The sequence below is a fragment of the Rhamphochromis sp. 'chilingali' genome (genome assembly GCF_963969265.1).
Source record: "Rhamphochromis sp. 'chilingali' genome assembly, chromosome: 5".
NCBI lineage: Eukaryota > Metazoa > Chordata > Actinopteri > Cichliformes > Cichlidae > Rhamphochromis > Rhamphochromis sp. 'chilingali'.
The window spans coordinates 10,935,473-10,946,332 of record NC_137932.1 but is presented as its reverse complement, the minus strand read 5'-3'; the positions used below and the strand labels follow the sequence as shown (position 1 = coordinate 10,946,332).

The 10,860-nt window shown below is 39.3% G+C and overlaps 2 protein-coding genes across 2 annotated transcripts; both read left to right on the top strand.

Moving 5' to 3' along the window:
- The first annotated feature begins 537 nt into the window (after nt 1-537).
- On the top strand, nt 538-5,730 carry tmem18 (transmembrane protein 18). The gene is made up of 5 exons (XM_080882838.1): nt 538-699; nt 847-964; nt 4,390-4,444; nt 4,552-4,645; nt 4,739-5,730. Exons 1-5 carry the CDS (start codon nt 607-609, stop codon nt 4,835-4,837), a joined length of 459 nt encoding a protein of 152 aa, XP_080738964.1. The 5' UTR covers nt 538-606; the 3' UTR covers nt 4,838-5,730.
- A 1,382-nt stretch (nt 5,731-7,112) lies between these two features.
- On the top strand, nt 7,113-10,447 carry LOC308397108 (piggyBac transposable element-derived protein 4-like). The gene is made up of 2 exons (XM_080882834.1): nt 7,113-8,461; nt 8,639-10,447. Exons 1-2 carry the CDS (start codon nt 7,241-7,243, stop codon nt 9,104-9,106), a joined length of 1,689 nt encoding a protein of 562 aa, XP_080738960.1. The 5' UTR covers nt 7,113-7,240; the 3' UTR covers nt 9,107-10,447.
- Nucleotides 10,448-10,860: the final 413 nt, after the last annotated feature.

Genomic DNA, 10,860 nt, shown 5'->3' with positions numbered 1-10,860 from the left:
CAACAGCAACTATAGAGCAATCAAATCAATTGTTTTGTTTTGTTAAAGTACAGTTCTGCCAGCAATTTGAAAATTCTTTACGGCCATTGCCTGTAAAAAATTAAAGAGCTAGGAGACTTAAACCTTAAACGGCTCATTTTACCTGATGCCCCAATTTACCTGATGACACCCTATTTGTGCTGAGTACGCAGAACGAAAAAGTGTAACAAAGACAATCAATCAATAAAATTAAAATGAATGAAAAACAATCTTAGACCGAAAAAATATGCGATTTTGAGTATTTTAATGTTTCACATGTCATTATGTACCCATGGATTCTTTTCCCAACCTTCCTTCCTTTGGTAATACAACATTTCAGGTTGTAGCTCGAAATGTCGAATTCGGTAACTAAAAATCATGACGTTTCAACTTATTTTTCCCAGTCTTATTTTTTTTTGCCTAGCAATCTTATTCTAATTCAGTTTTTATTATATTTTACTACGACGACTGTTTTCTACAGTCATTGGTAGAAACTAATCGTCCTGTGACGTCAAACGGCTGCGACTTAACGTGTCACTTCCGCAGTGTGCTGGTGTTTACACACAGGAGAATTAATATTTTTAGAAGATGACGGTCAATAAAGCAGACAATATTAGCAGTATCCCCATCGACGGATTCAGCAATTTAAGAATAACGTCGTTATGGACTTTCTTCATGTCGGTAAGCTCAATTTTGTTTCCCCGATTCCAGCGGAGACTAGCAAACTACGCTTCAGCTATTACAGCTAACAGGAGTCTCTTTCAGTTTAATTCAAGTTTGGCAGCTCCATTAACGGTTGTGTATGTGTGTCTCTGTCTTGGTATGCAGGTGCAGTGGTCCGAGCCCTGGCTTATCGGTCTGCTGGTGTTTCATGCTGTGTGCTTGTTCCTGACTTTGCTCACCTGCAAGTATTACAGAGCTCAGATCTGCCACTTCCTGCTCGTAGGTACGTGTCACAAAACAAACTACACTGTTCAAAAAGAAGAAGGAAACTTGATAATCACGTTAAAAGTCTATACTGATATACGCTCTGTAATTTATTAAAAACAACTTTAGACAAGCGTCCATTATGCCATTATTGATCCATCTTTATCGGGTTTTTTTTACCCAGATCTACATGTACCCAGCTGTCTTATTATCTTAAATCCCAAACAAGCTTACTGCCTATTGTTAGCTGTAGCATCAGTGTCTCAATTAACATTAACAATGGGAAAATAGAGAATATTTGTATGACATTCATTCCCGTTTAGGCTTTCTTAGGCAAGTAAAATGTGCCTTTGATTTTATTATAATTTGGCGTCAGTAACATATGAGCTGCTTGGCCGAGAAATGTATGGCGTAAGATCAGATAAGTGGATCTCATGTTGTGTAGAAAGATGTCTCAGAATGTTGCTGGTGTTTCCACTCCCTACTTGAAATAATCATGTTAATCATGCAATAATCGATGCAGACATTAAAGCTAGCTGTTACTGTCAAATTAAGCAAGTCTTTGGACCGCTTCTCACCTCCCAAATCTCTCCCATGGCTCCCTTTTTATGGCAACACCAAATGTGCTTGTATGATGTTACTGATTTGCAGTCAGTTTGCATTTCCAGCACCTGCAAGCAATGATAAAGGAGTTGATAAACTCAGTGTTGTATGATTCTGATGAATTGGAAAAATTGGAACCAGCTCTCAAGTTCTCCGTTTCTCAATTTTTATTCCTAGTAAGTGGGAACTAAAACAATCCACTATTTGAGAGCGGAATTCTAAATCACACCAAATATGAAAGTTAAAAATTGAAATCAAAGGTTGATGCAACTTCCTTCATAATGTGCCTGAGTGGTGCTTCTGTGCATCCCTGACCATGCCTGGGCATGCTCCTGATGAGATTGGGGACTGTGCCTTTGGCTCCTGGACAATCTGTAGCATTATCTTACAGTAAATACAACAATTTGTAACATCCAGAGGTTCTCAGTTGTATTGTCTGGGAAACATGAAGGCCATTGAAAGGCATCGTCAAACAGGACAGCAATGACCCCATCCTATATGTGGTACGGCTCATATCATCGGCTGATATTTACATTGATTTTTATACATGTGTTTTCTGTTAATTGTTACTATTGACCTGCCATTAACTCATAAACCTAACTACCTGAATTACTGCTCAATTATTGATGTCATCAAGCACGATTTAAAACCACACATTTACACGGTCGCTAAAAGAGGGAAGGGTATGACTTTCAACATTTTGCTACAGGTCAGACACTTTAACCCGCACATTATTATCAATAATGGGAGCTTTTAATTCTAAGCATTGAAAATAAGATGTAAATGACTTAAAAGGCCTGGTTCTTTGTATCTACCATACAAATGTGTGGATAAAATAGAATAAAGTAGGATGAAAGTAACAGATAAACAGTGAAATTACAATAAGTTCCTGTTTTTTTAAACTATCTCAATTCAATTCAAATCTACGGAGCCCCTCTGATGACATGGCCCAAAAAAAAAAAAAAATTGTGGCCACAAAATACTACTTCGTGCCCTCGAAATACTTATTTGTGGCCACGAAATACTATTTCAAGGGCACGAAATAGGTATAACGTGCGCACGAAATGCTAATTTGTGGGCACGAATTGGGTATAACGTGGCAACGAATTACGCATTTGTGGCAACAAAATAGATAACATGTGCACATCATATTGATACAATTCCTGGACAGCTGCGTAGAGACATAAGCATAGGAGTAGGCTAAACCTATACACCATGGACAGAGACAGTATGATTGAGTTTTATTTTAGGCTGCGAATGAGCTACAAATGCAAAGCCTGGCAATGCAACGAACCATTATTACGGAGAGACATTTAAACAGGATATTGAGAGCCCAGTTGATTTACGGACGTAAGTACGACCTGGACGCCGGGATAGATTTTATTGTCAACCAACTGCAAGGGCCTGGGAAGGATCACGGTTATCGGTCAAGTGTTTCGTGCCCACAAATTAGCATTTCGTGCGCACGTTATACCTATTTCATGCCCTCGAAACAGTATTTTGTGGTCACAATTTATTTATTTTTTGCACCATGTCATCAGAGGGACTCCGTACAAATCTGCTGATCTGCTTTATAATCACATCACAGTCAGCACAATGAGCTAACAGAACTCTTTCTGTTATTTTACACATTTATTTATTACAGTTTAAGCCCAAAACAGCATTTCTTTCTCAAGTAGAAAAAGTGAAATGCCTTACTAAAATTGCACTTCTCTTTTATATTAAATTATCTCCAAATGTCTTTACACTGACAGAAAGAGGAGTTTCACTGGTCTGCCCCACTTACAACCAAAATGGGGTGTATTTGGCCCACAATTCGAAATGAATTTGACATCCCTGATGTATGTGGCATGATGATGATGATAGTATTAGAAACTGTTAACTGCTCTTTATATAGACTGACCTGGATTCATTACAAAATGCACTCATTAGCAGTAGTGCTAACATGTTAAGTAAAGCTTTAAGCACACAGAAAACCTACCAGTGTGTTGCTGAAACACTCTGAGAAGCGTAATTTTTTTCCATGTCAACCTAAAACACGTGAAAGCACCAAAGTCAGAAGAAGACCTCACAGTAGGGAAAATGGGACCATTTGATGCAGAGTAAGAATCCCTGCTGCGCACAAAACCAGCCAAGCAATGATGCAATCAGGAACCAGACTTTCCAACATTTCCAGTGTTTGTTATCTTAACTATCACCGTCTACAAATGCCTCTCAAAACTATGTCTGAAAAATGACATTTTTTGAACACTTTCTCATGGATAAACTGCAGAAACAAACCCCAACCCCTCATTTTTGACCTTGAAATCTCAGAAAACATATTTACTGGCTCATAGTGATGATGTAAAATAGTTACAGTTAAAAAGCGTAATGCTTCTTAACTTTAAGCCTAATTAATACTGATAAATCTCAAAGCTACCAGTTAACTTCATCATTATTAGTAAATCTGCTATACCTTTTACACGTTTTTTTCAGCTGTTTTTAAATGTAAATGACTTGATGTTTACATGTAGTACATGTAGTACCCGGCTTGGACAGTCTCGGTCGTTGTGTCCTTGGGCAAGACACTTCACCCGTTGCCTACTGGTGGTGGTCAGAGGGCCCGGTGGCGCCAGTGTCCGGCAGCCTCGCCTCTGTCAGTGCTCCCCAGGGTGGCTGTGGCTACTATGTAGCTTGCCATCACCAGTGTGTGAATGTGTGTGTGAATGGGTGGATGACTGGATATGTAAAGCGCTTTGGGGTCCTTAGGGACTAGTAAAAGTGCTATATAAATACAGGCCATTTACCATTTATTTACCATTTACATGTGTAACCTGTGACTGATATCCCCTCTCTTTACAGTTGGCCTGGTTTATAGTGCTGAATATCTAAATGAGCTGGCTGCCAGAAACTGGAGGTAACACCATTGATCACCCATATTTTCTTTTACTACTGTTGCGCTAAATATTACAGGCGATATGTCAAAGCCAAGAAAATGTTCTTAAGCTTCACTGTTTCTTGCAGGTCCTTTTCAAACTTCCAGTACTTTGATTCCAAGGGCATGTTCATATCTTTGGTTTTCTCGATTCCTCTTCTTCTTAATGCTGTCATCATCGTGGTAAGTTTGGCACTTGTTCTCGGCATATATGATTTTTTTTTTTTAAAGAAAAAAATAATAATCAAACTCTCCCTCTACAATATACTTTGACAGATGGTGTGGGTGTACAGGACCTTTTCCACTATGACTGAGCTGAAGACCCTTCAGCTGAAGAGAAAGGCCCGCAGAGAGAAGAGAGAGAAGAATGACTGATCCGTCTCTGCATGTCCATAAATGGGCTTCATTTGGAGGAATTTGGACACTCGGATTTGCTAATCCCGAATTTTGGAAATGGAAAGTCAGTTCCATCGTATGACTTAAAAAGGATTTTTTCATTGATGTCGGTTAATTTGAGGAATGGGTGTCTTTTTTGTTTTTTGGCTGTGACTGTTAAAAACCTGTGTACACTATGACATTTCTGAAGACCAAGGACACTTAGTGTTTTGTATTTAACGTGTGAAAGCATGTTAAAATGCACCCCCTCCCCTCAAAAAGACTATCGTTTTAATTGTCCAGGTGTCTGTTACCCTAAATGTTCATTTTGCTCATTTTTTGATTATCAATATATCAGTCATTTGCATCACTAGTTGCATGAAACTTGGCCAGGGTGTGTTTTTTAGGATTATTTTTAAAATTTAATGATCCCCTCTATAGTGTGGTGTGTAGCAGTGGTTCTCAAACTTTTCACAATGAGTACCACCTCATAAAATAAATGGCTCTTGAAGTACCACCCTTATGACCAACATTAAAGTACAGTAGTATAGGCCACATACAGTTTACACAGACAATTTTATTTCTTATATAAATGCTATTTATTTTAACTGTCATAAACAGGATGTGACAAGTGATAATAATAATAACAACTGTACTACATTAAAACATTCACAGCAGGTGGGATATCAAATCTTTAACTAATGACCTGATTGAAACCTGCTTCCGGGTCCAAACTACTCTGCATTTATTAAAGCTGTTGTGTTTTTAACATGTTGTAACACTTTGTATCTTGTTCTATTTAATCTGAACAAGCCCCTAAATAATTCAATGATCATTGTCGGCCTCTCATGGTTTTTATCATCACTATTCATTTTAAAGCTCAGTTTTTAAAACCTTACAACCCAGCCCATGCAGCAGTATATTAATGACTAACCTTATATTGCAGTTCTTCTCCTGACTGAAGTTCTGTCTGTTTAGCATGCGATTACATGGAAAATACACCGCTCTCAAGGCGCTGCTGCTGCGGTGCTACTCCCTTTACGGCCTGGGTGATGGTACCGCTCTCGAGCTCATGGAGAGCACACTCCTTGTTAGGAACAGATGAGAGCGGATTTCTCACGTCTTTCTCCGACAGCAGCAGGGAGCTGGTCTCACCAACTCCCTGCTGCTGGCCGCAAAGGGTTACCACTCACCCGCAGAAAAAGCAGATTGAATTCTCCTGACTACCAGGAGCTTCAGCATTCAGACAATAGTTCCCGACTCACCAGCAGCATCTCCCACGCCCCCACTGATTCTCCCAGGGGCCTCATCGATGGAGGCTAGGATCAGGGCACCGTGGAAAAGGGCTGTGTTTTTATCATCAGTGTGACTCGTGTCGCCTTTGCATACCTCCACAATGGTATATCATTTAATCTTAAGAAAGAAATTGGAGTATTAATGCCTTTCCCACCAGAAGAGCCCAAGCACCACAAGTGGTACGTGTACCACAGTTTGAGAAAGACTGGTGTATAGAAAAGGATATTGGCATATATGCCAACACTGTTTGCTCTCGTACCTTTTTTGTGCCCATTGAGTTCTATTATAATCATATATTTCAAATATACTGTGATCCTGACATGTTATAATGCTTTTCCCTTGAATACCTAATGGCATGAAAAATAGGTTTAGGATGAAATGAGCACTCTCATCACCGGATGTAGGCAAAACTCCAATGTGCAATAATTAATTAATTAATTACATGTGTCGTAAATATTTATGTAATTAATTATTTCCGATTTTAACTAATCATTGCCACATTTAATTAATTATTTAATGATGTATTTAATTAATTCATTATGGCAGTCCTGGCGTTTCATAGGAGTCAACTGTGCCAAAATGAATTAATTATATAATTATTTAAATGTGGCAATAATTAATTAAAATGTGGAATAAATAAATAAATAATGTGTCAATAATTAATTAAATATGTCAATGATTAATTAATTACATGTGTCGTAAATATTTATGTAATTGATTATTTCCGATTTTAATTAATTATTGCCACATTTAATTAATTATTTAATGGTGTATTTAATTAATTCATTATGGCAGTCCACAGGTCTAACCCTTTCACTCCTTTGATTTTTTTCCTCATACTTTTTTTTTTTGCCTTTTTGTCAAGTCTGTCTTTGTCTTTGCCGTGTTCTCCTTCGTTTTGTACATAACTGTTTTGGGGGCAAATAAAATGCAAGTAGGGATTAAAACTTCAACTTTTGTTGCTACTCGTACCCACAATGCAATGCGCGAAAGTCACGTGGTCTGTCGATCTCCATTGTTCTTGTAAATGCAGTTGGAGAGAGAAAAAAGGACACCGATAGCGATTTTCCTTACTGAGGATTTTGCAACACTGGTCATTTCTGCACGATGAAGCCCACATCGAATTCAGACGAGGATGTTGCTGCAGTCTTGCAGTCTTCCGAAAGCGAAAAAGATAGCACTAGCAATGAAGAAGGGGAGGAATTTCTGCCAGGTAATGAGGAGCCTTGCAGCTCGTCTGAGGAGGAGAAGGAAGATCGAAAAAGTCAGTGGAGATCGAAAAATGGGGAAATCCTGTGGTGTCCCACACACGAGGAGACCCTGCCATATTTTCCTTCTTCCATTTTAACCCCAGGACCAACCCATTACGCAATTGCTAGGATCAGCAGCCCCGTGAGTGCTTTTGATCTTTTATTTGCGGAGGACCTTATGCAGCTAATCCAGCATTTTACCAACCTGCAGGGGAAGAGGTCGATAAAAGATTGGAAGGACGTAGAAGAGGAGGAGCTGCGGGCTTACATGGGCCTGCTGATCCTGGCTGGTCTGTACAGGTCTCAACATGAATCTACAATAAGCCTGTGGGATGGGGTGACAGGACGTGTTTTTTTTTCTGCTACAATGGCACAAAAAAGATTCCAGCAAATTAATCAGGCCCTAAGATTTGACGATCGTCTTTCCCGTTCAGGTGGCAGGGAGAATAAATTGGGTCCTATAAAGGATTTATGGAGCAAGTGGAGTAGCCGCCTGCCCAAATTTTTTAATCCAGGGAGGGACATATGTGTGGATGAGCAGCTGGTCCCTTTTAGGGGCCGCTGTTCATTCAAACAATATATGCGCCTCAAACCTGCAAAATATGGGCTAAAGATCTGGGCCCTATGCGATGTGAAGACCGCCTATGCCTGGAGGCTGCAGTTGTACACTGGGAGGTCTGAATCAGCAAAGAGGCAGGTTAGTCAAGGAATGCAGGTGGTGCTTGATTTGACAGACGGACTGAAGGGCCACACAGTAACAATGGACAATTTTTTTACATCATTTCCTCTTGCAGAGGAATTGAGGAAAAGGAAGATGGCCCTGGTGGGCACTCTGAGGATTAACAAACCTGAGCTGCCCCCACAGCTGCTGAACATTCAACACAGAGAGTTAATGTCCTCTGTCTTTGCTTTTAGTCACAACGCTGCTTTGGTATCCTACGTGCCAAAGAAATCAAGAAATGTTCTCCTGTTGAGCACAAAGCACCGTGAGCCACAAGTCGAAAGCTCTGGCAAGAAAAAGCCCCAGATCATCCTGGACTATAACAAGTGCAAAGGGGCTGTGGATCATCTAGATCAGGTAAGCACAATTATACATCAATTATTTGCCAAATTATTTACTGTTACTCGTTGTTATAACTCTGAGAGTCCCATCAGTTATCTGATAACATAAATGTGATGATGATAGTTTGGATAGTTACAGTGGAGGTTGTATAAATCTATTCATGTCATCTGATCATTTCTCTTTATTTTGCAGGTTTGTGGCAACTACTCCTGCCGTCGGAGGACACGTAGGTGGCCCATGTGTCTGCTGTATCACATGCTTGATGTAAGCTGCTACAACGCTTTTGTCCTCTTCACTGCTGTGGACACAGAGTGGAACAGAGGAAAGGGACATATCCGGCGTCTGTACATAGACCAGGTTGGCAGAGCCCTTATCACCCCGACCATGATGAAGAGAAACTACCTGCCTAGAACACCGTTCGCACTCAGCCTGGTCTTACAAGCCCAAGGCAAAGAGCAGCAGAAGCAGGTGAAAGAGGAAGAGCAGCAGGAAGAGGAGGAAGAGCAGCAGGAGGAGGAGTGGGAGTCGCCTTCCAAAAAGCGGATGCAGTGCGCATCGTGCAAACAGCGCAAAAGGATCATAAACAACTGCAGCAGATGTGGTGCCCCTGTCTGCAAAATCCATTTGAAAACACTTTGTGCTTTATGTTATAAAAAGTAAATTACATCTTTGTTCAGTTTGTTGTTGAGTTTGTTCAGCTCAGTTCAGTTTGTTTTTGCAAAAAAGTGTCATTGATCCAAAAATAATAATGCATCTAAATCAATGTTGTTATCAATTACTGACCTATTACTGTAATAACCTCATCCCAAATATTTTGTTTTGCAACCAATTTTTGGAAAATATTGCAGATTATGTTTTTTTCCAATAAAAAAACAGGGGCCTATATGACAATAATGGTATAGAAATATACAAATATTAATAAAAAAGAATAAAAAACATTATACCTATGGTTAGGTCTAAGGTTGCTGAAAAGATTTGATGTTAATAAAGTGGGGGGGAAATTTATATATGACATTGTTATAACACATTTGTGAACGGGATCATGTGGGGTCCTGAGGGCAAAAGTTATCTTTTTTTTTTTTAAACTCTCATTGCTCCAAAAATAATAATGCATCCAAATCAATGTTGTCAATTATTGACCTATTCAAGACTGCAATTACCTCATGCCAAATATTCTATTTTGCAACTAATTTTTTGAAAAATATTGCAGATTATAGGTTTTTCCAGTTAAAAAACAGGGGTCTTTATGACAATAAGGGCATAGAAATATACAAATATTAATTTAAAAAAAAACTAATGAAAAACTGTATACCTATGGTTAGGTCTGAAGTTGTTGAAAAGATTTGATGTGAAAAAATTAATTCATTTATGATATTGCTATATCACCTGTTGCCTTGGGACCTTTCGGGGTCCCGAGGTTAAACTGTCTTTTAAAATTTTAAAGGTACTACAAGGGTTAAATTTAAGTCTTAATAAATTCCGTGTTCTTGCAGCTTTGTATCCCCAGATTGGTTAAACTTATCTGACATGTCAGTAGCTGTGGGAGGTTGGAGGGTCTCTGAAGTTCTATGAATTGTCAGTAGGGCCTCAGAGGGTGGAAACTGTGCAGGACACACTGTGTAATCAGATGTGCCAGTCCCCCAGTGCACAACAGGTTTCTTGCAAGCTTCAACTCCCCACACCTCTCGATCGTGCCAGGACTCTGCAGGACTTCAAAAAGCTCTGAGCACTGGCTCTTTTTCCTCAAGGGATGGGAAAGGCATAAATAGATGTGAATAATATTCACATTGTAGTTTCCTCTCTTTGCAAACAAAGTAACTGTACAAAGTTTTATTGTTTATTATTCCCACCTAGGAGCAAATGTAGCCCCCATTGCCACGAAGGAAGCTCAGGTTGAATCCTCAGCATTCGATGTGCCTGTATTGATGGATAAAGGTCAAATAGATTTAACATGTTTGCTGTTTTGTAGCATGAAAAATACAAAATTGTAAAAAAGGCAGAAACAACTAAAAAGTTTATGTGCAGGTTGGTGGTTTCAGTAAGTCTCTGGGAACGATGGTGCACCACTAGAAGGCAGTATTAGCTAAAATGACATGAGATGTGCAGCTGTCCATACTCGAGAGAATCATTCCTCTGTCCACACTACATTTTTATTCTTTTTTTTTTTTTTATCTCTGCAAAGATTTGACAGGGTGTTTATCCTGGCTACAATGTTGTTTTAAATTTTATTTATATCACTCATTTGTTTTTCCGGGCGGATGAATCTTAATATATATATTGGCGTGCTTTGCCTACATTCATCTGTCAGCATCTATTAAGTTTTGGCAGTGAGCAGTTGGATCCATGGAAGTTATCTAAAAAGATGGGAAGGAAGAGGAACGGTGGTGTTGCACTGATAAAAGGTGGTGTTGTGA